General features: G+C 41.9%; 1 protein-coding gene and 1 non-coding gene across 2 annotated transcripts; one reads left to right on the plus strand and one right to left on the minus strand.

Moving 5' to 3' along the window:
• Nucleotides 1-83: 83 nt before the first annotated feature.
• LOC21409423 (putative U-box domain-containing protein 50) lies at nt 84-17,930 on the minus strand. The gene is made up of 8 exons (XM_024177130.1): nt 17,774-17,930; nt 17,555-17,667; nt 17,256-17,402; nt 16,811-17,152; nt 16,566-16,763; nt 15,927-16,469; nt 1,112-1,828; nt 84-281 (listed from the first exon to the last, which is right to left on the minus strand). The coding sequence occupies exons 1-8, from the start codon at nt 17,928-17,930 to the stop codon at nt 84-86; spliced, it is 2,415 nt and encodes an 804-aa protein (XP_024032898.1).
• Nucleotides 17,931-19,672: 1,742 nt separating this feature from the next.
• TRNAA-CGC lies at nt 19,673-19,745 on the plus strand. Its single transcript has one exon. It is a non-coding gene; the product is annotated as a tRNA-Ala (tRNA).
• Nucleotides 19,746-22,308: the final 2,563 nt, after the last annotated feature.

A 22,308-nucleotide genomic window follows, 5' to 3' on the forward strand; every position in this document is an offset into this window, starting at 1 on the left:
AATATTTATCTTTGATTGCGCCAAAAAAAAAAAAAAAAAAAAAAAAAAGAAGAAGAATCTAAAGAAGAAGAAGAATTTAAACACTAAGGTGGCACAATTGATCTTTTATGATGCCAATCTTGAATGAGAGAATGAAGGGTGTGATTAGGGGTGAGGAACTTGTCCTTAAGCTTCAAGTTTGTCATAGGAGAAGTATCTCTTCCCATTTTCAGCCATTCTTCGATAGCTTCTTGCTCATAAGAGAATCCATCAGCCGCTACGTGTGGATTCTTCATCACTTCCTACATTCCAAATGATGTAATTAATTTCCAATTGTGCTTAACTATCATGATTACTACTTTTTGTTGTTAGCTCAATGACTTTTGAAGTACTATGTCCATTAAGAGTTATGTATTTTTTTTCTTTGATTTGATTCTGACCAGTGACCATAAGTAGTGTTCTTGAAAATGCAATACTGATAAGAATAGCCTTATCATAGAAAGGACTAATAAAATACTGCTATTAAGAGAATGACAAATGACTAGAGATTTTTTAAAGCAATTATTTAAAAAGTTACTTACAAAAGACATTATTTACTGACATTTTTTAACAAGTTGAGGTATTATCAGACCATCTCGATATGTTATTTAAGAAAGAAAAAGAAAATACACAGTAAATTTTACCATCTTATATTTTTCAAAAATCAATATTTGAATCCCTATTCCAATATGATTCCCATGCTCCATTAGTCTATACTGCTCCTAAAAGAATACTTATATGGCTTAAAGGAGGTATTTAGTAGTAGGAATCATATTATTAGAAAAGTAATAAAGGGTAATATAAATCCTAAGAAACATGCATTATCATGTTTGGTTACATATGAAAATTTTTTCTTAAATTTCTTGGAATATCATTTTATTGTGTTTGGTTGAGCATAATAATATTTTAAGATTAATATTAACTGGATTATTATAATTTTGACAAAGATGTTAGACTAATAATACGATAACTCCAATCTTTGATATTCTTATCTCTTTTTTTTTTTTTTTTCTAATTAGTAACTAGAAAAATATAAAAAGATTGAAATATGAACAAAAAATACTGATATTTTTATTATATAAATTATATTTACCTGAAATATTGGGCAGAGAAAGACACTGGGGACTTCACCAGGGTCCTGTCTAGGTTCACCTTCATCACTAATCTCCTCAAATCTTCTTCTATCAACCAACTCATCTGCCTTTTTACTCAATTCCTCGAGCTCTTCCATCAACATTTCTACTCTCAAATTTCTATTGGGATGTCCACTTTTGGTCAAAGTCAAACACCTGGATGCCAATATGGCAAGTCCCTCTACAACTTCCAATGGCCACTCTCCAGCTGTCTCGTCTAAAACCTGAACAAAAGCCGCCTTGTCCATAAGCATGGCCTCGTCAACAAGCCCAACCCAATTACTTCCCGTCAGAAGATGCATAAGCAAAAGCCCAAAGGCCTCCACATCAGATCCAATGTGGGCCTCATTATTGTATTGGGAAAGCCCAAACCCACTAATCCTCGCGACTAGGTTGCGGTCAAGGAGAATGTTGGAGGCGGTGAGGCGGCCGTGAACAATGGGCTTGGGCTGGGCCTGGTGGAGGTAGCATAGGCCCGAGCACACTTGGGCCGCAATACGTATTCGGTCATGCCAAGGAAGGGCGGGATTTCTCTTGGCCGAGTTTCGGTATGAAGAAACTAGGATGTCTCTTAAGGAACCATTGTGCATGTATTCAAAGACAATGCACTGAGGCTCCGAACAAAAGCCAATCATTGCAATCAAATTGGGGTGTCTAATCTCGCCGAGGAACTTCACCTACACATGGAGCTTCAATTTTATCTAAAATGGAATAGGAAAAAACAAAATAACAGTTTTTAGCAAAATTTATGCCAAGTCATTATTAACTAGCCACGTTCCATTATAAAACAAGGTGCAACGAGTTTTTTTTTTCTTCTTTTCGGGTCAATATAAAGTCGAGTAGTTTGTACTTTGTAGTAGTATGAGAGTGCTCACGGTGATTGTGTGATAAAAGAACTAAATGTGAAAGTTTAGGCCGCTCAATCCCGCCTTAAAGAGAAGAGAAGAGGGTCAGCCTAGTTCTGTTCTAAAGTCTGACGAACTTAGGACCAGTCTGATTATGTCTGAAATTTTATAAGGTAATTTAAAAAGAGGGTACTTGGCCCAGCAAGAATAATTATAAGTTCAAAATCTTAGCATGGGTCAACAATGACAATTTCAGACCATATTAAATTTGCCACCCTAAAAAGAACAAATTGCTTTAGAGATCAGGAATAAGCAGTAGTAATACCATTGCACTTTTATGCCAACCATGACAAATGCAAATCGATAGTGAAAAATGCACCAATACTTTATCCCTTCAACACTCATTCCAAGTCCAATGTAAGATTGGATAACAAGTTAGTCCGCATGTTACTTAGTGACATAGTAAACCTGTGTAGAATGGCTTAGAAAAAGTTTAATTTAGTTTATTTAGTCCAGAAAATTACTTTTGAACATTTTGGATGCCAGCCTCGAAGGTTTGCGGCTTTTATAAACTCTTTTGTATCAAATTAACTTTTAGATGCTTATGGAAAAAGAGTATATGCAAAGCTTTTTTATTTACATTTTAATCTTTATTTGTAAATAAAAAATTATAAATTCTATCCATATAAGAGTTTTTGATTTATTTTTGAAACATGTTCAAAAGCTTTTTTTGAAATAAAAACCCTTTTTTCCACATACCATCCAAATGGTAATAAAAAAAAAGTATTGATATATGTTTATCTTTTACAAATTAAAAGTAAGAGAATTTTGTGTGGTGTTCTCTTTTATCAGCCGTTTGTATTATTTTTTAATTTGATGTGACTTATGATAAAATTTAATACATATTTAAGAACTGATAAGTAAAAAACACCGATATTTAAAAAAAAGAAGGAATACAGAAAAATCTCAAAAAATTAAAAGCAAACGCTATTCAAAATGAGCCTCCAGTCATGAAATTCATAAACCAAGTATAGTACGACTCGTTTTTTACCCATGATACTGTTCGATGCAATCCAATCATACCCATCAAAATAAGTAACAAGAAGGTTCTTTCTGCAGTAGGTGTCCATATCCCTATTATCTCACGCAAAGTTAATAATAAGCATATTTCATAAATATGCACATATTAATCACACCTTATGGAATTAGGAGCATACAGAGAGCACGCTTGCGTTAACAATAGTCATTTGTTTTCAAAATTGAGCCATGCTTAAATATGCTTTAATTTATGAAAAATGAAGTTAAAATGTTATTAATGTTCTAACTTGTGCACAAGTGCCTATTTTGGAGTACAAAACTCGGTTTCTTAGTTCAAGGATGACTGGTGTGCTATAAAGGAATCTCAAAAGCCTAATCAAGTTTAGAAAGTGCTAAATTAATTGTTTGTTTTAATAGTTTCTAACTATAAACATTTAGTGATGATATATCATCGCTAAAGCATTTATAGCGACGACCTTCTGGTTTTTTATCGTCACTAAAGGTCTCAATTTTTTATAGAGGAATCAGTTTAGATTGGTACCTTTTCTTTATTTGCATATTGTTGTGTGGGAAAATGTGACGGATACCTGGACGAATGATAAAGCGGCACGTGGCCTTAACTACTCCCCACCAAGCAACACCCTCGACGTCTACAGATCTAAAGAGCCCAAGCACGAAGTCCAACGTAGGGCGACGACTCCTCCTGGCGTCAACAGATCGTGCTGTCGAGCTTGAGGTACAGAGATCCCTTGACCGCAGAATCAACCACCAAGAAGGACGTTTGGGCTAAGCGTTGCTGGCGACGAGGGGAACGTTCTCTGGAGGACGTGGCAAGTTGCGTACAAAAGTGGGGGACGTCTGCATGCATTAATGGCGAGCCCTTAAACCGCCCCACAGGGGACAGGAGAGTGTTACAGGGACGCATAGAGCCGTAATAGAAGACTAATTAGCTGAGTGAACAGTGCTGATTAGTGGGCTACGTCTGGGCCTAAAAAGGGAGAGCACTTGAGTGCTTCTACCACGAGGGAAACCCACCCAGCGAAGGAAGGCCAGTATAAAAGAAGGGAGACCCCCTACGAGGAGGGGGTTCAGATCCAAGAAGAGAAAAAAGAGAGTGAGAGATAACAATTGATGTAAATTGTAATCCCCTCAAAAAGAAATATACAACCACAGTAGATGTAACTCTAATTTTACAGAGTGAACCACTATAAAATTCCTTGTCTTCTTTATTTGTGCACATCTCAAACTATATACATTATACACCCCAAACAATAAATTTGCACACATATTCAACACATAGGCCAGTAATCCAAAGGGAAACCAAGAGGTAATCCGGCCGGTTTTTGTTGACGAGAAATCACCGTCAACAATTGGTGACTCCACTGGGGACCGAAAGCATTCGACCCCCAACAACATAGTTAGCAAGCGCACCTCTAAGAGAGACGGATGAAACCGCCATCCATCCAGAGAATAACGGGATGGAAGGAGATCTACGCCCGGTCAGAGACGAAGTCCTACCCCCAGACGCGCCACGGCCGGATCCTGTGCAGATGCAGGCCCAACTGACCACTCTAACTGAGCTGGTACGTGGGCTGATGACCGTGGTTGAGCGCTTAGACGGGAGGAACTCTATGCCGCCGTTAGAAGACATCCCGAGGCCGCAGAGACCTGCCATGGCTGGAAACCCGAACCCCGGTGACCACCCACACATCCAAAAGGGAACCGGGGACAGCGAGAATCACCGGGGCCCTCCTAGGCCTCGGCCTTCCCAATCCTCTGGCAGCCGTTTAAGGGCCGCCGGACTCCGAGTTCCCGAGGACCGGGTACCAAAGGGTCTGGGAAATCCCAAGGTATTACCCCAGAATCTAGGAGGAAACCCGCAAGGAGACTCGGGATCAGTACAGGCGGGCGGCCAGGCCAGGGGCGGACCCAACGCTCAGAGGGCAGAGGCGTCGAGAGTAGCTGGCTCGGCCATTTCAACAGAAGAAGCACGCGCCATCATGGGACGTATAGCCAGCTTGGAGCAAAAACTGACGGGGGACGTGGCAGGTCTAAAAAAAAACATAGGGCGAGTGGCTAAGGTGGTAAACGTCGACATCACGCCCAGCCGCACACACGACCATCCGTTTACCGAAGAGATAATGACACCCCTTCTCCCTAATAAATATAGGTCACCGTCGATCCCACCATATGATGGTCGAGGAGATTCCGACGACCATTTGGAGATGTACACAGGGCACATGCTTTTGCACGGGTACGCTGAGGAGATCATGTGCTGAGCCTTTCGGAACCATTTGACGGACTCTGCCCGAAGATGGTTCCAGACGCTGAGGCCAAACTCTATCTCGAGCTGGGAGGAGTTGAAGGAAGCATTTTCTCTCCAATTCATAGGGGTTAAAAAGTACGTCATCCCGAAGCAGAATCTGACGGCGATATACCAAAAGCCGAATGAGTCATTAAGGGAATGGCTCGTGAGATATGGGGAAGCGGTCGCCGGCACGACAGATATAACAGACAGAGAGGCCTTGATGGGGGCCTTATCTAGCATGAAGAAAATTACCCCCTTCAAAATAGAGCTGAACCGGAAACCCCCGTCCAGCTACAGGGAATTTTTGGCACGAGCGCAGGGTACATCAATGCCGAAGAGGCAGACGCAAATAACCCCGAGCACAGGTCCAACAAGAATAAAGTAAAGGGCCCGAACAAGGGTCGATGCCTGCGAAACAGGATGGGAAGAAGCGTCGAGGTGGAGGAAGTGAAGACAAGCAACCAGCTGCAACGATGAGCGCCCCAAAAGCCAAGAAGCCAAGGCAAGAGGAGAGCCGTAAGCGTCGGCTGTTTCAAAGGTACGATTCTTACCACGAACTAACGGTAGGAGTCGATGAGGTTTTTAACCAGGTCGGCCGAGGAAACCTGCTGCGCCGACCAGAATCGATGAAAACGGATCCCAGCCGGAGGAACCAAAAGAAATTCTGTAGGTTCCACGGCGATGTCGGCCACCACACCAACGATTGCGCCGACCTCAAGGATGAAATCGAGAGAGTAATCTGAGAGGGAAGGTTACAAGAGTTTAGGGCCGAACGAAGACCTCGAAACGACGGCCATGGTGGGCAAAATGACGGTCGACGCCGAGAGGAGAACCAACGCCCAGAGGATCGTAAACCCGTCGACGTCATACGAACTGTCCTCGGTGGCCCCTATATAAGAGGAGACTCAAGGAGGTCTCAGAAGGACTACGCCCACGAGGCCAGGGGGTTTACCAGGAGCGATTTTGGAGTGTTTCCGCTGTAAAAACCCCAAGGTACAGCCACACCGACGTGGCCTTTAACGAGGACGACGCCAGCGGAGTTCACTTCCCCTACAATGACGCATTGGTGGTGGAAGCCATGATAGGGAACCACACCGTGTGCCGAATCCTGGTAGACAATGGGAGCTCGGTGGACCTCCTATACTTCGATTGCTTGGAGAAAATGGGGATCCAAAATGAGCAGTTGGAAAAGACATCCAGGCCACTATATGGTTTCACCGGGGACTCCATCATCCCTCAGGGGACCATCCGGTTGCCTATAATTGCCAGAGAAAAACCCCGACAGGCTACTACAATGGCCAACTTTGTGATTATAAAACGAGGCTCCCAGTACAACGCCGTGATTGGGAGACCGACCCTTCAGGTGCTAAGGGCCATAACTTCCGTCTACCACCAAAATGTCAAGTTTCCTACCCCAAATGGCGTAGGCGAGATAAAGAGCAACCGGTACGAAGCTAGGGTTACATACTCTGATGCCTTGCGCGGATATGACCAGCCGGGGAGACAGGAGGCTAGGATGGTTTATCAAAACCCCATCGAGGACATGGACCCCAGGGTTCAAGAAGAGGTCACCTGGTCTCAACCCATCGAGCAATTGGTGAAAATCCAAGTTGATGAAGACGAGTCCACCAAAGTACTGAAAATAGACTCAAATTTAGCCCAATCACTTAAAATTGAGATCGATAACTTCCTCAGGAAAAACTTGGATGTCTTCGCTGGAATCATGCCGACATGGAAGGGATCGATGCCAATGTTATATGTCACTCCCTGAATGTCGACCCCTTATATCCTCCTAAGCGCCAAAAGCGTCGACCGATGAACCCCGAGAGGTATGAAGCGCAAAAAGAAGAGGTCGACAAACTAATCAACAATGGGTTCATCAGGGAGGCCCATTACCCACGTTGGGTCTCGAACCCAGTTCTAGTAGTCAAGCCTAACAGGGACTGGAAAACATGTGTCGACTTCAGCGATCTCAACAAAGCCTGCCCAAAGGATGGCTTTCCGCTCCCACGGATAGACCAAATGGTCGACGCCACGGCGGGACATGAGATGCTGAGTTTTATGGACGCCTACTCTGGATACAACCAGATCCCCATGCATCCAGCCGACGAGGAGTACATGTCCTTCATAACCGACAGGGGCCTCTACTGCTACAAAGTTATGCCATTCGGCCTGAAGAATGCAGGGGCTACCTACCAACGGCTTGTGAATAAAATGTTCGCTCAACAGCTCGGCAAAACCATAGAGGTATACGTCGACGACATGCTTATAAAAAGCACCAGGGCCAGCCAGCACGTCGACCATCTGGGTGAAATGTTTGGTGTATTGAGAAAATACCATATGAAACTAAATCCCCAGAAATGTGCCTTTGGAGTTGGGTTGGGGAAATTACTCGGCTTTATGGTCAGCAACCGAGGGATAGAAGCTAACCCGGAGAAAATTAAAGCCATGCAGGACATACGATCCCCAACCAAGCCAAAGAAAGTGCAAAGGTTGACAGGATGTGTCGCTGCCTTAAACAGGTTTATATCAAAGGCGACAGACAAATGGATCCTCTTCTTCGACGCTTTGAAAGGAAGCAAGCGTTTTGAGTGGACACCACAGTGTGAAGAGGCCTTCCGGGGATTGAAGGAACATTTGGGCAGACCCCTAATCTTGTCAAAACCAAACCTCGACGAAGAGCTTAGCCTATATCTCTCCGTGTCCCAACACGCCGTAAGCTCCGTATTAATAAGAGAAGAGGAGAGGGTGCAATTGCCAATCTACTACGTCAGCAAAAGGCTTGTCAACGCCGAATCCAAATATAGTGAAATGGAACGCTTGGCCCTCGCCCTGATGGTAGCTTCAAGAAAGCTTCGGCACTATTTCCAATCTCACACCATATGGGTTCTTACAAACCACCTGTTGAGACAAGCTCTACAAAAGCCCGAAACTTCCGGTCGACTCCTCTAATGGTCGGTAGAACTGAGCCAGTTTGTCATAAAATATGTGTCGAGAACTGCGATCAAGGGCCAAGCGTTGGCCGATTTTCTAGCCGAGTTCTCCCATAGGCCAGCTCCCGCCACGCCTGAAGAAGTCGAGATAACAGAATGGAAGCTCTACGTGGATGGAGCGTCGAGCGAAAGCGGGTCAGGAGCTGACATCTTGTTAATCAGCCCAGAAGGCCACAAGATTACCTCGGCGGTTCGATTTAAATTCAAGGCATCGAACAATGAGGCGGAATACGAAGCACTAATCGCAGGACTGCGAGTGGCCAGCCACCTGAAAATCGAAAGGCTCAGCGTCTTCAGCGATTCTTAACTAGTCGTCGGGCAAGTAAAAGAAGAATACCAAGCTCGCGGTGAGAAGATGGGAGCATACATGAGGAAGGTAAAGGAAGAACTCGTTAAGTTCAAAAGCTACGAGATACTTCAGATACCACGAACCGAAAACGTAAAGAGATTCTGACACACTAGGGGTCGTTCCCATCGAAGAATTGGAGCGGCCGACTATTGAAGAAAAAGCTAAGGCCTTAATCGTCCAAACAGGTGAAAATTAGATGACGCCCCTCATCCAATACCTAATGGACGCACAACTACCAAACAATAAAGACGAAGCCAGACGGATCAGGTATAGAGCTGCTAGGTACTTGTTGTACGACGGCTTGCTCTACCGAAGAGGCTACTCAACACCTCTACAGCGGTGCCTGGATAATGCCGAAGCCCAGAAGGTCCTCCAAGAAATCCACGAAGGAGTCTGCGGTAACCACACTGGGGGCAGTCTTTGGCTCTAAAGGTTTTAAGGCAAGGATACTACTGGCCCACACTAAAAAATGACGCTTTTCAATACGCCCGACATTGCGATAAATGCCAAAGGTATGCCACAATTCCTAGAACACCCCCAGAAAATTTAACTTCATTCTCAGTCCATGGCCCTTCGCCAAATGGGGGGTTGAGCACCCGGAGGCTTTAAATTTGCAATTGTCACGGTAGACTACTACACGAAGTGGGCAGAGGCAAAGGCTCTAACTACAACCATGAAAGCAGCCTACACCAAATTCATGTGGGATAACATCGTGTGCAGGTTTAGGGTTCCCCACTCAATAGTATCCGACAACGGAAAGCAGTTCGACAATGCCTCAACACGCAAATTTTACGACAGCCTGGGCATTCGGAAAGACTTCTCGGCACCAATCCATCCACAATCTAACGGACAAGTCGAGGTGGTCAATAAAATATTAAAGTGTACCCTCAAAAAGAGACTCGACGATCTAAAAGGGAAATGGGCTGAGGAACTTCCCAAGGTCTTATGGGCATACAGAATGACGAGCCGAACTACAACAGGTGAAACGCCCTTCTCCATGGCGTATGGCGTCGAGGCAGTGCTCCCCGTAGAAATCGAAACGCCGACTCTAAGAACCGTCGTCCATAACGACGATGACAACACGGAAGGCATGAACGGGGAACTCGACTTGTTGGAAGAAAAAAGGCTCGACTCCCAACTACGCCTCGCCGCCTATCAGCAAAGAGCAGCACGATATTACAACAAGAAAGTTCGGCAAAGAAGGTTCGTCCCAGGAGACCTAGTATTAAAAAGGGTAACGCAGAGTACAAAACTCAAAAATACTGGTCCACTGGGCCCAACTTGGGAAGGGCCCTACTGCATAAGGGAAGTACTACGTCCTGGCACCTACATTTTGGAAAGCCTCGACGACAAGAGAATTCAACACCCATGGAATGCAGAACAGCTAAGGCTGTACTACCAATAGTGTATGTAATTCTTATGCATCCCAATTGTACATTCCCTACGAATTAAATAAATTGATATGTTTGCAGAAAGAAAGGAATTCACCCCTTAATAACATGTTTGCTTAAAAAACCAAGGTTATATCAAACAAACATAGGGGGATAGAGATCCACAAATCACTAAAAACATGGCACGATGACCCCAAGAGGTGAAATCAGCGTCAAATTCTCCAAGGAGAAAAGACGGACACTTAGCAAAATTCTAAGGAATTTTCTAAGGCACGATGACCCCAAAGGGTAAATTCAACGTCAGATCCTCCAAGGAGGGAAGGCGAGTACTTAGCAAAATTCTATGAAATTTTCTAAGGCGACGACCCCAAGGGGTAAAATCGACGTCAGATCCTCCAAGGAGAGAAGGCGAGCACTTAGCAAAATTCTACGGAATTTTCTAAGACGACGACCCCAAGGAGTGAAATCAGCGTCAAATTCTCCAAGGAGAAAAGACGGACACTTAGCAAAATTCTAAGGAATTTTCTAAGGCGACGACCCCAAGGGTGAAATCAACGTCAAATTCTCCATGGAGGAAAGACGGACACTTAGCAAAATTCTAAGGAATTTTCTAAAACAACAATTGCAAAGCAAGGTATGAATAAAATCTGTTATCTTTATAAAAAAAAAAAGAAGGTATATATAGATGAAATAAAAAGATGTTTGAATCAACATTAAGTTACAAACACCAAAAACAAAAAGAGAGAGAGGTAAAAATCTTTTCAGGCTTCGCCGCCAGCCACCGATTCATCGCTGTCGCCAGGCGGAGAAAGGTTGTCGTCGCCAGCAGGAGGAGGAGAGTTATAAAGGAAGCTCAAGTCCCACTCAGGATGCTCCTTCTTGATCAGATCGACAATTTATTGACCTGCAGACTGAAAATCCTTGTTGTGGATATCGGTGAGCTCCGGAGAAGCCTTGAACTCCTCAATAATCTCAGCACGCCTGGTGTCAAAGGTAGCTGCAGCCTCGGCTTCGGCTTCCCTCTTCCCCTCAGCCTTCCCCTCAGCGAAACGCTTCTTCGCTGCCTCAGCTGCTTCGGATAACTTTTTATCGGATAGGTCTGCCCGTTTTGTAAGATCTTCGACCTTAGCATTCAACTTTGCTAGTTCATCTTCCAGACTCGCCAGCTTAGCCACGGCCACGTCTCTCTTCTCGACGGCATCATCTAACTGTTTTTTGGCATCGCTGACAAGGGAGTTGAGCTTGGCTTCCATTTCGTCCATCTCCTTGTTGCGCTCCTCAACCTTAACTAGGTCAAGGAGGTTAAGGATGGAAAGGACCAGGCTCTGAAAAGTTGAAGGTCAGAAATATAGAAATACAGAAAAAAAAATCGACAAAATCTTACGTGGATTTGGAAGGAGATCTGTTTACGCTGACGATTGACCAAGGAAGATTGAGCGGCAATGACCCAGTGTGGCTCGAGGAAAGACTCATAGAGAGCCTGAAAGATGAGGGAGAAGCGATGGGGAAGTTTCAGCATTGCCCCGATCTCGGCGTTAGAGATGTCCGAGACTTGGAAATTTCCGTCCATGATTTTTCCCCCGGGAATAAGTACGCATTCCCTCGGTGCTGAGGGGATGAAGATTGTCGGTGTCCAAGTCTCAGCCATTGGCGTCTTCTCTCTGCACTTCTTTCTTCGCGAAGGATCCATCACCGACCCCGAAGGGCCTTTGGTCCTCTTACTCATCGGCACGTGGGAAGAAGAGCTAGCTTTCTCCTTTCCCTTCGACGGGGGTTACTGGCTCGGCGGGGGTTGTTGATTCGACGGCGACTGATGGCATGGCCCGAATTGCTGGCTGCCAGGGAGTTGGATTCTCAAAGACGCCATCTCTTCGGAAATGACGAGATAAGGACATAGTCAGCATTTGGAAAACAAAAGCCGTAATAAATAAAGGCATCAAAAGCAGAAATTACCCTCGTCGCTTAAATGGAAGTATGCGCGAATGGCGTCTAGGTCCGAAGGGTCTGGGAGATCAAGAATCAACCCGGCGGCTTGAAGGTTGGGCGTGGTCAGGAGCGTATCAATGTGGCGGATCTCGGACAAAAATGAGAAGGCCTTCTCGACCCTCGCCACGCTATTCCCAGAAAACTTCGGCCGGTCTTGGTCAACTAGAGGGTGAAAGACTGTCAGCATACGGAAAAGGAGAAAGAAGCAAAGTAAGGTAAGAAAGTCAGAATTCTCACCCTTATTCCCAAATGCCGCCTGCACCTGCCTTCGACAGGGCAGGCGGTCGTTGGGGTGAAAATTGAAAGGACCACGAATCATGAAAAACATTGGTTTCCACCCATGTGACGACGAAGGGATGCCCAGTATCAACTTCCCAAATCTGGGCTGAGATCTCCCGTGACTGCTCAAAAAATACCACCCCTCACACTTGGCGACGTGGCATAGTTTGTACATAAATCTGAACTCATCCAGAGGAAGGTCCATATCAAACTATTGGTGCCACAAAATCCAAGCCCCAGCAAAGCAGTACCAGAAGTTCGGTGCCAGTTGAGTGGGAAAAATGCCGTAGAAGTGGCAGTAATCCTTTACAAAAGGATGAACCGGAAGGGTCATCCCCGCCGTGACGGCTCTGGTATAGACCGGGAGGTACCCGGTCGGCGGCATGCTTGTCCTAAAGTGCATGTCTGGGAGGACGTATTCGAACCACCTCCCATCAATGCATCCTTCCTTTACAGCCGAAATAATATCCTTATTCCGGACCCTCGACGCCACAACGTCGGTTGTGAAAAAAGGCCTATCCGGATCACCGCTCGTGGCAGCCTGGGGGGCATCTACCGTCGATGCAGCCACCCCGCCTTCACTACCCCCTGTGAAGGGGATTCGCTCTACCACCTCATCCAACATCCGTTCTACGCTGCCAAATTCACTACCGAAGCCGTCGCCTGGTTCATATCTGGCTTCGACGTCTTCTATGTCCCTCAGCACGGAGTCGACGCTTGAAGATGAAGAAGACCATAAGATCTCCACCATTGAAGGGGAGTCTGGACGGACGACGGAAGAATCCTCTCGACTAGGGAAATTTTGGGCCATTATTCTGATGATTAAAAAGGCAATGAGCTGAATTAAAACCCTAACGTCGAGAGGAAGAAAAGGGTGACTATTCTAAACGATGACTACTCATACGCCTCGACTTGACGTCGACCATTCATATGAAAATGGTAACGGCGAGTGCTCATAGAATTCCAAGTTCCCCAGAAACCAGAAAAACACAGGCAACAAAAAGATGGAAACAAAACTACCCCATGCGGCAAAGTAAAACAGAGTAAGTATCCCTAACTTCTACATTTCACGTATTTCCATACATATGTGAATCAACAAGGAAAAAAACTCGTGAGTAAGCAAACCAAACAGAGGGTGATAAAGCTTACCGGTAAAGAAGAGTTCCGGGGAGAGAATCTCATATTGAATGCGGCTTCGCGACGCGCCTTGAAAAGCAAGAAGTATGAGTCGATGTTTTGTGGAGAAGGATTCCGACGGAGCAAAAGGAAGTTCAGCACGTACGAGGGTTGTTTGCGTTTTGAAAAACTGGTTTTCAAAGTTCGAAGAGGGTATTTAGAGGGACGAAAGTCCTCGACCCCTGACCGTTGGATGAAGAGTTCAAAATCCAACGGCAAGGGGATCTTACCCAGATCTGACGGTGGCAAACGAGGGCGGGAAACGGAAGAGTCGCGATCCAAGGGCTCGTATTCGTCCTTTCAAAATGAAGCCTTGCGTCATCATGGGGAATCAACCGACGCGACGGTTGTGTCCCTCGAAGGAAATCTGAAGCGTCCAGGCCATCATTACAAACGAAGGCTTGGGACCAGTTTCTCACACCCGAAGCACGGAAGTACAACCAAACCAAAGCTCGAGGCCGCCTAAAAGGAGCCCTCGACCTGGGGGGTGGCTGTTGTGTGGAAAAATGTGACGGACACCTAGACGAACGATAAAGCGACACGTGGCCTTAACTACTCCCCACCAAGCAACAACCCTCGACGTCTACAGATCTAAAGAGCCCAAGCACGAAGTCCAACGTAGGGCGATGACTCCTCCTGGCGTCGATAGATCGTGCCGTCGAGCTTGAGGCACAGAGATCCCTCGACCGCAGAATCAACCACCAAGAAGGACGTTTGGGCTAAGCGTCGCTAGCGACGAGGGGAACGTTCTCTGGAGGACGTGACAAGTTGCGTACAAAAGTGGGGGACGTCTGCAGGCATTAATGGCGAGCCCTTAAACCGCCCCACAGGAGACAAGAGAGTGTTACAAGGACGCATAGAGCCGTAATAGAAGACTAATTGGCTGAGTGAACAGTGCTGATTAGTGGGCTACGTCTGAGCCTAAAAAGGGAGAGCACTTGAGTGCTTCTGCCACGAGGGAAACCCACCCAGCGAAGGAAGCCCAGTATAAAAGAAGGGAGACCCCCTACGAGGAGGGGGTTCAGATCCAAGAAGAGAAAAAAGAGAGTGAGAGATAACAATTGATGTAAATTGTAATCCCCTCAAAAAGAAATATACAACCACAGTGGATGTAGCTCTAATTTTACAGAGTGAACCACTATAAAATTCCTTGTCTTCTTTATTTGTGCACACCTCAAACTATATACATTATACTCTCCAAACAATAAATTTGCACACATATTCAACACATAGGCTGGTAATCTAAAGAGAAACTAAGAGGTAATCCGGCCAGTTTTTATTGATGAAAAATCACCGTCAACACATATGATTCAAACAAGTGCACATTTGATAAAGTGTCTTCCAATCTAATCTGCACTTGGTCGATTATCTGTATTTACGGATTGGATTGGTTTAATATGTTTAAATGATTATTTACACATATTTTCTTATTGATCATTATCCTATCTCCTGAATTTTAGATTCATTTTCAGTTTACCTTCTAAATTTTAAAAATTCTTACTTTGCCTCCTAAACTTTGAATTGTTTCCAGTTAATCCCTTCTATAGCAATTCAGAAAAAAAAAAGAGAATAACGCAGTCGCGTAGTATTCTGTTAAAAGAAACATATAGGGCTTGTTCTTTTGGAATTTAACTTGAGTATAATTTTTGAGTTGAATTTGAGTTATAACTTGAGTTGAACTTGTAACTTGAGTTTGTGTTTGGTTGTGTACATTTGAGTTATGATTTGAGATAAGAATCTTTTTGAGTTTGTGTTTGAGTGAGTCAAAACTTGAATTTGTATTTAGATAGTATTTTAATAAAAACTCAATGCTGATGAAAAATTTTAATAGGGTATATGGGTCGGGTTTTATTCATCTTTTTGTTGTCAACGCATAGAAAAAAAATCATCTCAATCAGAATTAAAACAAAAAAGTTATAGCATTTTTAAGAATAGAAAAAATATTGTTCATTAATTTGAGTTCGAGTTTCTGAACTCGAGTTAAAGGAGAAACTTGAACTCGAGTTTTAGTCCTAAACTCGAGTTTGAACTCGAGTTTAAACTCGAATTTAAACTTTAAAAAACATGAACTCAAATAAAATTATAACTCGAGTTGTCTTTTTTTGAATTTTTCACTCAAAAGAACAAACCCATAAAAACTATATAACAACTCTTAACTCCCTCTTTTTCCGTTTAATTTTAATAAAAATTACAACAACAAAAATTAAATAAGAACAATTCAAAATTTAATAAACAAAATAAGAATTTTTAAAATTTAAACGCAAACTAAAAATAATCTTAAAATTCAAAAAACACCGATCAAAATAATCCTTTTCTTAATGCATATTTTTAAACGTCAGACACGATCAACAATCACATCAAAATTAAATGCTAAGAAAAAAAAAAAAAAAACGTTGTATGTTCTTTTTACCTTAAATTGAAATTCTTCCTCAGGCAATGATGCATTGATCACCTTGATGGCAACAGTTTGAAGGTTGATACGCCCTTTGTATACTGCAGTCCAATCCCCTCCAGATTTAAACCTCAAATGCTCCGAAAAATTATTAGTCGCCGATTTGATCTCGCCGCTAAACTCCCTCAATTCGCACCTCCATTCAGAAACCCTCTCTGCCATGCCATTGCCATTGCCAATGGCGTCTCTCTCTCTGCAAAATTCGATCCTCCGCCGGAAAACGTCCCTCTGCCTCCTCAGCTTCTCCATTTCAGCCGCCGTCTTCGCCCTTCCGATCGTCGCCGCCTTCAGCCGCTCCTCCGCCTCCGATCTCGCTGCTGCCGAGCGCTGGAGCTCCTCGGAGAGATCTGATCGGGGATCCGCGAGCGAGTTTAGCCTCTTCATGCTTTCTTCGACGTCCGCTAGGGCTTCGCGGAGGAGCTCTCTCGTGGCGTCTAGTTCCTTCTTCAGCTCCGCTCGATTCGTCACCTCTCTCGCTATCAGAGCTTCGACTCCTTCCTCCTGTTAAAGTTGAATTTTTTTTCGTGATATGATTTTCTCGCCAGCCAAACAGAACTGGAGATGATGAAGATTGTTAAAATAAAACTTATTGTTTACCCGGCGATTGCATAAAGAAATGGCAAATTCTGCTTTCGCAAGTCTTTCCGTATCTTCGTTCCTTTTTGATTTGGTTCTCTCGTTGGTTTCTTTGATTCTTCTCCTTAGAAGTTCAGATTTTTCTGCAACGCTCTGAAGAAAATTGAAGGGGAAAAAAAAACGGAAAACAAAAAAGAACAAAATTCTCTTTATATTGAAACAATTTTCAAAACAATTAAAGTACGATAAAAGAGAATAATGTAAATTTGCTTGATTTGAGTTACCATATTGGAGTTTTGTAGTTCTTTCATTTCTGCTTCCATTGGACTATAATGAGAATCATTTTCTTGCTCACAAACTTCTTGTTCTTCGTCCAGATTCAGAGACAACAGATGGTGAAGATAGTTTTCCATTTCTTCAGCACAATTTTCCCATTGATTTTCCACATTGGGAGAGTCAGGATTTGAAGATGAAGGAGATGGTGATCCAAGGTTGGAATCAACAAATTTATCTTCTTGCATGAGTATCTGCTTGCCCCCACTTATTATGAAGAACTCACAAAATTCAGGCTTGTTTTGGTGGATGTAAAAACATCCACTAATTGCACTCTTTGATTTTCTTCATATTAAAAAAAAAAAAAAAAAACACACACACACACACACACCGAGAAAAATTAGAATTAGAAGTGGAGAACAAAAAATTAAGAAGAACGATTTGTTTATGTTTGTACCTTGATGAGGATTTCATGAATGTGAGTCCCATGACCAAGTTGGTTATGTGGAGACCAGAAATCAAATCTATGATGTGCTCAGGAATAGGCTTCTCATACTTGTCAACTTTGAAGATTTCAGCTTTTACCTATCAATTAAAAGGGAAAATTATTAAAAGCACCAAATATTACGAAAGCAAATGGTCGTCATGTTCTGCAATCTGGATCCATTTCTATTCTAATGTCTCCCCCGAAAGCGTATTTCTAGCAATGAGACAAAAGCAACAAAATCTTTTACTACCTTGCCGCAGAAGGCTTTGTACTGAGAAAGCAGCTTGTCAATCTGTCCTTGCTCGTTCTTTCTGAGAACTTCCAACATCTCCTCGTTAACAGAACTTGCAGGCATCTTCCCAACTGCATCAGAAGATGGATTTTATAAGCCATCCTTCTTCATATACAAGTATCGATAATCCTAGGTGAAAGAATTGAAAGTTGAAACCCAACTTTGTATTGAACTTACAATAGGTCATAACGGTTTCTTTTGTTATGTCTATGTGGAGAATGATGATTGAAATTGGCTGAAACTTCCACTTTATCAGTGTCCATCTCAAGGTCTTGAAACCTTCATCTCGATCATTTCCCAGCGCGACATAAATCGCCTTTTCTTGAGGCTGCATCTGCCTAAATCTAGCCATAACTCTGACTTTGCCAATTTGAATTTCTGGATAACAAGAAATATCCCACTTAACCATGCATCATCACCAAGAATAGGACTCGGATACTTGTTGAGGTAAAATAAACCGAAAAAACGCGTAGAATTATTCTAGTATAAATTTCACCACGAAAGAAAATTAGGGTTGCTGTTGATATGTAAGAAGTTTTAAAAATTGTTATGTTTAGAAGAATTTTCAAAGTGTCATGTCTTGGAGGTATCTGTTTGCTATCATGTAGTAGTTTGTATATAGTTGTTTATCTTTCAATGACATATAGGGCGGCAGGGTTTTTGGATATTATTCTTTTGAGTAGGTTCTCAACAATTTTTTATCCTTGAGAGTGAATATTCTTTTGGTATTATGTTGATTCTATTTTGATCCAGTGGTTCTTCTTGGTTTTAAAGGAATTAGAAAGATGACGACAAGAGCTATTTAGTTTGGCTAGCCATATCATTCTAGGATTTTACTCCTTGACAGGTATTAAGAAGGGATTTTTGAGTCATATTCCGGCCAATTGTAAGTAGGCCCTGTTCATTTCGTCTATTCGAGTTTTGCTACAGTAAAAAGCTCTCAGAAATAGTCACATTTAAGTTTTTTGCTACAGTAAAAAGTTCTCACATAAAATCACATCTCAACTCGAATTATAAACTCGAATCAGTAAAGTGAACGGGTCCTCAATAATGAGTACGTGGATAGCTTACCAAAGATTACTTTCGATTAAAGATATATATTTTTTTTCTTTTGGTTTATTTTGGAAGTAAATATTGTCTATATATGCTTGATTCCTCCTTGCGTACCTGTTTGTGGCTAAGATGTACATTCCCGGAAGCATTGTCCTTACTGTATAAAGTATTTCATCTTTCGAGAATTATAGCGACCCTTTTGACTAGTACTTGTGAATTTTGTAGGCGTTTGGTATAGAAGATAGAGCTGCCATGATTTCATTCGAGCTAATAAACTATGATTTGCGTCCTTATTTTAGCTTTATGGTGTTTTCCCATCTTTAGTTTATGATAGTATTGCAATAGAAGATATAGATGCCGTGATTCCAAGCATTAAATCATGATTGAAATCACATCATTATCATTATCATTATTATTTATTATTATTATTATTATTATTATTCACTGATCCATTACTATTATTAGTATTACTATTACTATTATTACTATTATTATTATTATTACTACTACTACTCCTACTACTGTTACTGTTACTGTTATTACTTCTGCCGCTGCCGCTGCCACCACTACCGTTGTCGTTGCCACTACTACTACTACTACTACTATGCTACTGCTGCTACTCCTACTCCTACTAATACTACTAACTACTATTATTATTATTATTACTATTATTACTATTATTATTACTATTACTATTACTATTACTATTATTATTATTATTATTATTACTACTACTATTACTATTATTATTATTATTATTATTATTATTTTTTGTAATAAAATTTATGGGGCCTTAAAAAGTAAGGGAAAAAAACTAACCACTAGTTCTCCTAGTTAAGCCATTCTTTTGCTTACCTTCTCACCTGCTAATAAAACATCGCACGTTAGAGATATTTAAAAAGAAAAATGCTTTTGAGGAATGCGTAGCAAACTTATCAAAGAAGACGTCGTATATACTACGCTATTAACCCAACAGGGTACTTGTTTTGTAATTTTAAACTTTGTGGATACAAAATAAAATTAGGGGGTGTAGCTCATATGGTAGAGCGCTCGCTTCGCATGCGAGAGGCACGGGGTTCGATTCCCCGCACCTCCAATTGTTTATTTAGTGTTCATCATCCACGCCTTTACCCGATGGTTTGTTTTTTTTTTTTTTTTTGGTTTTTTGCTTTAATGGTAAAATTTGATTTCTTTTTATTACTGTTTAGAGTAATTAACATTGACACTTCTTATTAAAATAACATTAACACTCAATTAAAATTGATCACGTCAACACCCGCACCTCTAATTTTTTAGTGTTCATCATCCACGCCTTTACCCGTTGGTTTTGTTTTTTTTTTTTTGTTTTTTTTTGTTTTTTGTGCTTTAATGGTAAAATTTGATTTCAGTACAGTTTTGGAGATTGTAATTCAGTTTTTCTTTTTATTACTGTTTGAGTAATTAACATTGACACTTCTTATTAAAATAACGTGTGTGTTGACTTAATTAAAATTAATCACATCAACACCTCTTGACTTTTCAAAAAAAAATTACAAAAACACTCCGCTGTTTGTTGACTTCTAATAGATGAGGCATCAATTTTTTTAACCGTAACTAAATTGCAATTTAAAATGACGATCCCTTGCAAATTATTAAACACGGAAATTAATTAAATGAAAGTAGACAGAGACCCCTTCTTGTTGTTGCTAAATATCTCTAGCTATAAAAGTTTCAGAGGCAATGCGTTAGTGACGAAAAATGTCACTGCTAAAATACCTATTTGTTGTTGTAGTAGTACATGCCCACTTCGTAATTTTTAATCTGCCTTCATTCTCCTGTAACATTTCAGTCGTGCCAACAAATTAAATCTCATAAATAGACAAAACATGATATAAGGTACGGTTTTAGATGTTTTAAGGGTATTAGAGTATAACACCCTAAAAAATTAATTGAGATTAATTAAGATAATTGAGATTATTAGTGTGCCTAATTTAGATTATTAATTGAGTATTAATTAATAAATGTTTCTGACACGTGTGAGTTTAAATAGTTCCAAGGTATTTAAATTATTCTTAGTAATTTATTTTAACCCAGAAGTGTGTATGGGCGCATTTCTGGACTGCTCTTTTAAAATATTGTACACGTGTCTTTTTCTTTTCCTTTTCTTTTCTTTTTCCTTTTTCCTTTTCCTTTCCTTTTTCCTTTCCTTTCCCGTGCTCACTCTCTCTCTTTCTCTCTCCCACTCTCCCGTGCATCTCTATCTCTCTCATTTTTGTCTCAAATCAAACGGATCTTGAACCAAGCAAAGATTTAAAGAAGTTTTCAACATCAAGAGAAGGATTCAAGGTAAGATTACTGAAAGAGCCTCTCTTGAATCTCAAGTTTTTGAATTTTTAAAACTTATTTTTGGTTCAAAACCGGATTTTGATGGTTTTGAGTAAAACTAGAGTAGAAATTGGAGATCTTGGGTTCTTTGGACTTGTTTTAGGACCTAAAACCTAGATCTAGTGGTTTTCCTTTGAAATATCTCGATTTAGCACTGGATTTGCAGGTTTTTAGACTGATTTCTGCGAGCTTCTCTCGCGCAGCTGATTCCACCGGTCGACCTGTGCGGTCGACCGGATCACATGGAAACCGGCCGACCTATGCGGTCGACTGGATTGCAGGCTGACCGGTCGACTGGTGTGCACACTACCGGTCGACCGGTAGTGTTGCACTGCTATATCACTGGTCGACCGGTTGACACGGGGTTTGACCCTGTTTGGCCTGAAAGTTGGAAATTGAGATTTGGATTGCTTTAGGAATGAGAATTAATCCTAAAGTGTTGTTTTGCATCAGTGATCGTTGAGGATTCAGACTGAAGGGGCTTGAGGAAGCGGAGGCCGGAAAAGGCAACGCTAGTCCCAGGTTTGATAGTGCGAGGTAGGATTTCTATCCCTTTTCCTTGTAAGCCTGTTTTCAAAAAGGATTTCGGCATTGAAAATGTTTTAAAGAAAAGGATTGGTTTACGAAAGAAAAAGGTTTTGAAAACCATGGCTTGTTTAGTTTATGGAAATCCATGGCTTGTCCTGTCCATGGAATTCATAGCTTGTTTAGTCATGGAACCTCATGACTTATCTAGTCATGGGGCCCACAGCTTGAGTAGTTCGTGGGGTCGTATTAACGATTTCAAAATGTTAATGAATGATTTCTTAAGCAAAGAGATCTTGTGAACTGGTAATAGAGTTTATTGTTGTAAGCCTAGATAGGATGCGGAGAGTGAATCCTCGGGGGCAGAACCCGAAACTCGGTCCGGGTAGACGAGACACTTGGTTAGGTAAGTAATTTGTACTAATTACTTGCTGAAGCCTGTAAAACGGTTATTTACAGTTACATTTCCTTTGAGAAAAAAGATGTGAGGTTCCGGCTGTTCTGTCGGGACTGAATATCTTATTTTATTTACTTATTCATTTATGTATTCCCTCGCACATTTATTATTCATTTATTTATAACGTTTATTTCAAATTATATCCTACTGGGCCTTTCGCTCACGTTTTATGTTTTAAATGTATTAAATCCCTCCCAGGAGATTCTAGGAGTGGTGCACAGTAGCTGATATTTGCTACGGAGTAGCTGAGTTGTGCTGTTGTTGGAATCAAGTGAGAATCGTGGACATCCTCTTGGACAAATGTAAGGAACTG

The sequence above is a fragment of the Morus notabilis genome, unplaced genomic scaffold (assembly GCF_000414095.1).
Source record: "Morus notabilis unplaced genomic scaffold, ASM41409v2 Scaffold184, whole genome shotgun sequence".
NCBI lineage: Eukaryota > Viridiplantae > Streptophyta > Magnoliopsida > Rosales > Moraceae > Morus > Morus notabilis.

Excerpts from the sequence above, each read along its gene's own strand:
- LOC21409423 (XM_024177130.1), bottom strand. The coding sequence starts at position 17,930 with ATGCAGCCTCAAGAAAAGGCGATTTATGTCGCGCTGGGAAATGATCGA. Across the intron at positions 17,668-17,773 it reads AGAAACCGTTATGACCTATT|TTGGGAAGATGCCTGCAAGT; the intron begins GTAAGTTCAATA and ends CTTCTGATGCAG. Across the intron at positions 16,470-16,565 it reads TTTCTTTATGCAATCGCCGG|GAGGAAGGAGTCGAAGCTCT; the intron begins GTAAACAATAAG and ends CAACTTTAACAG.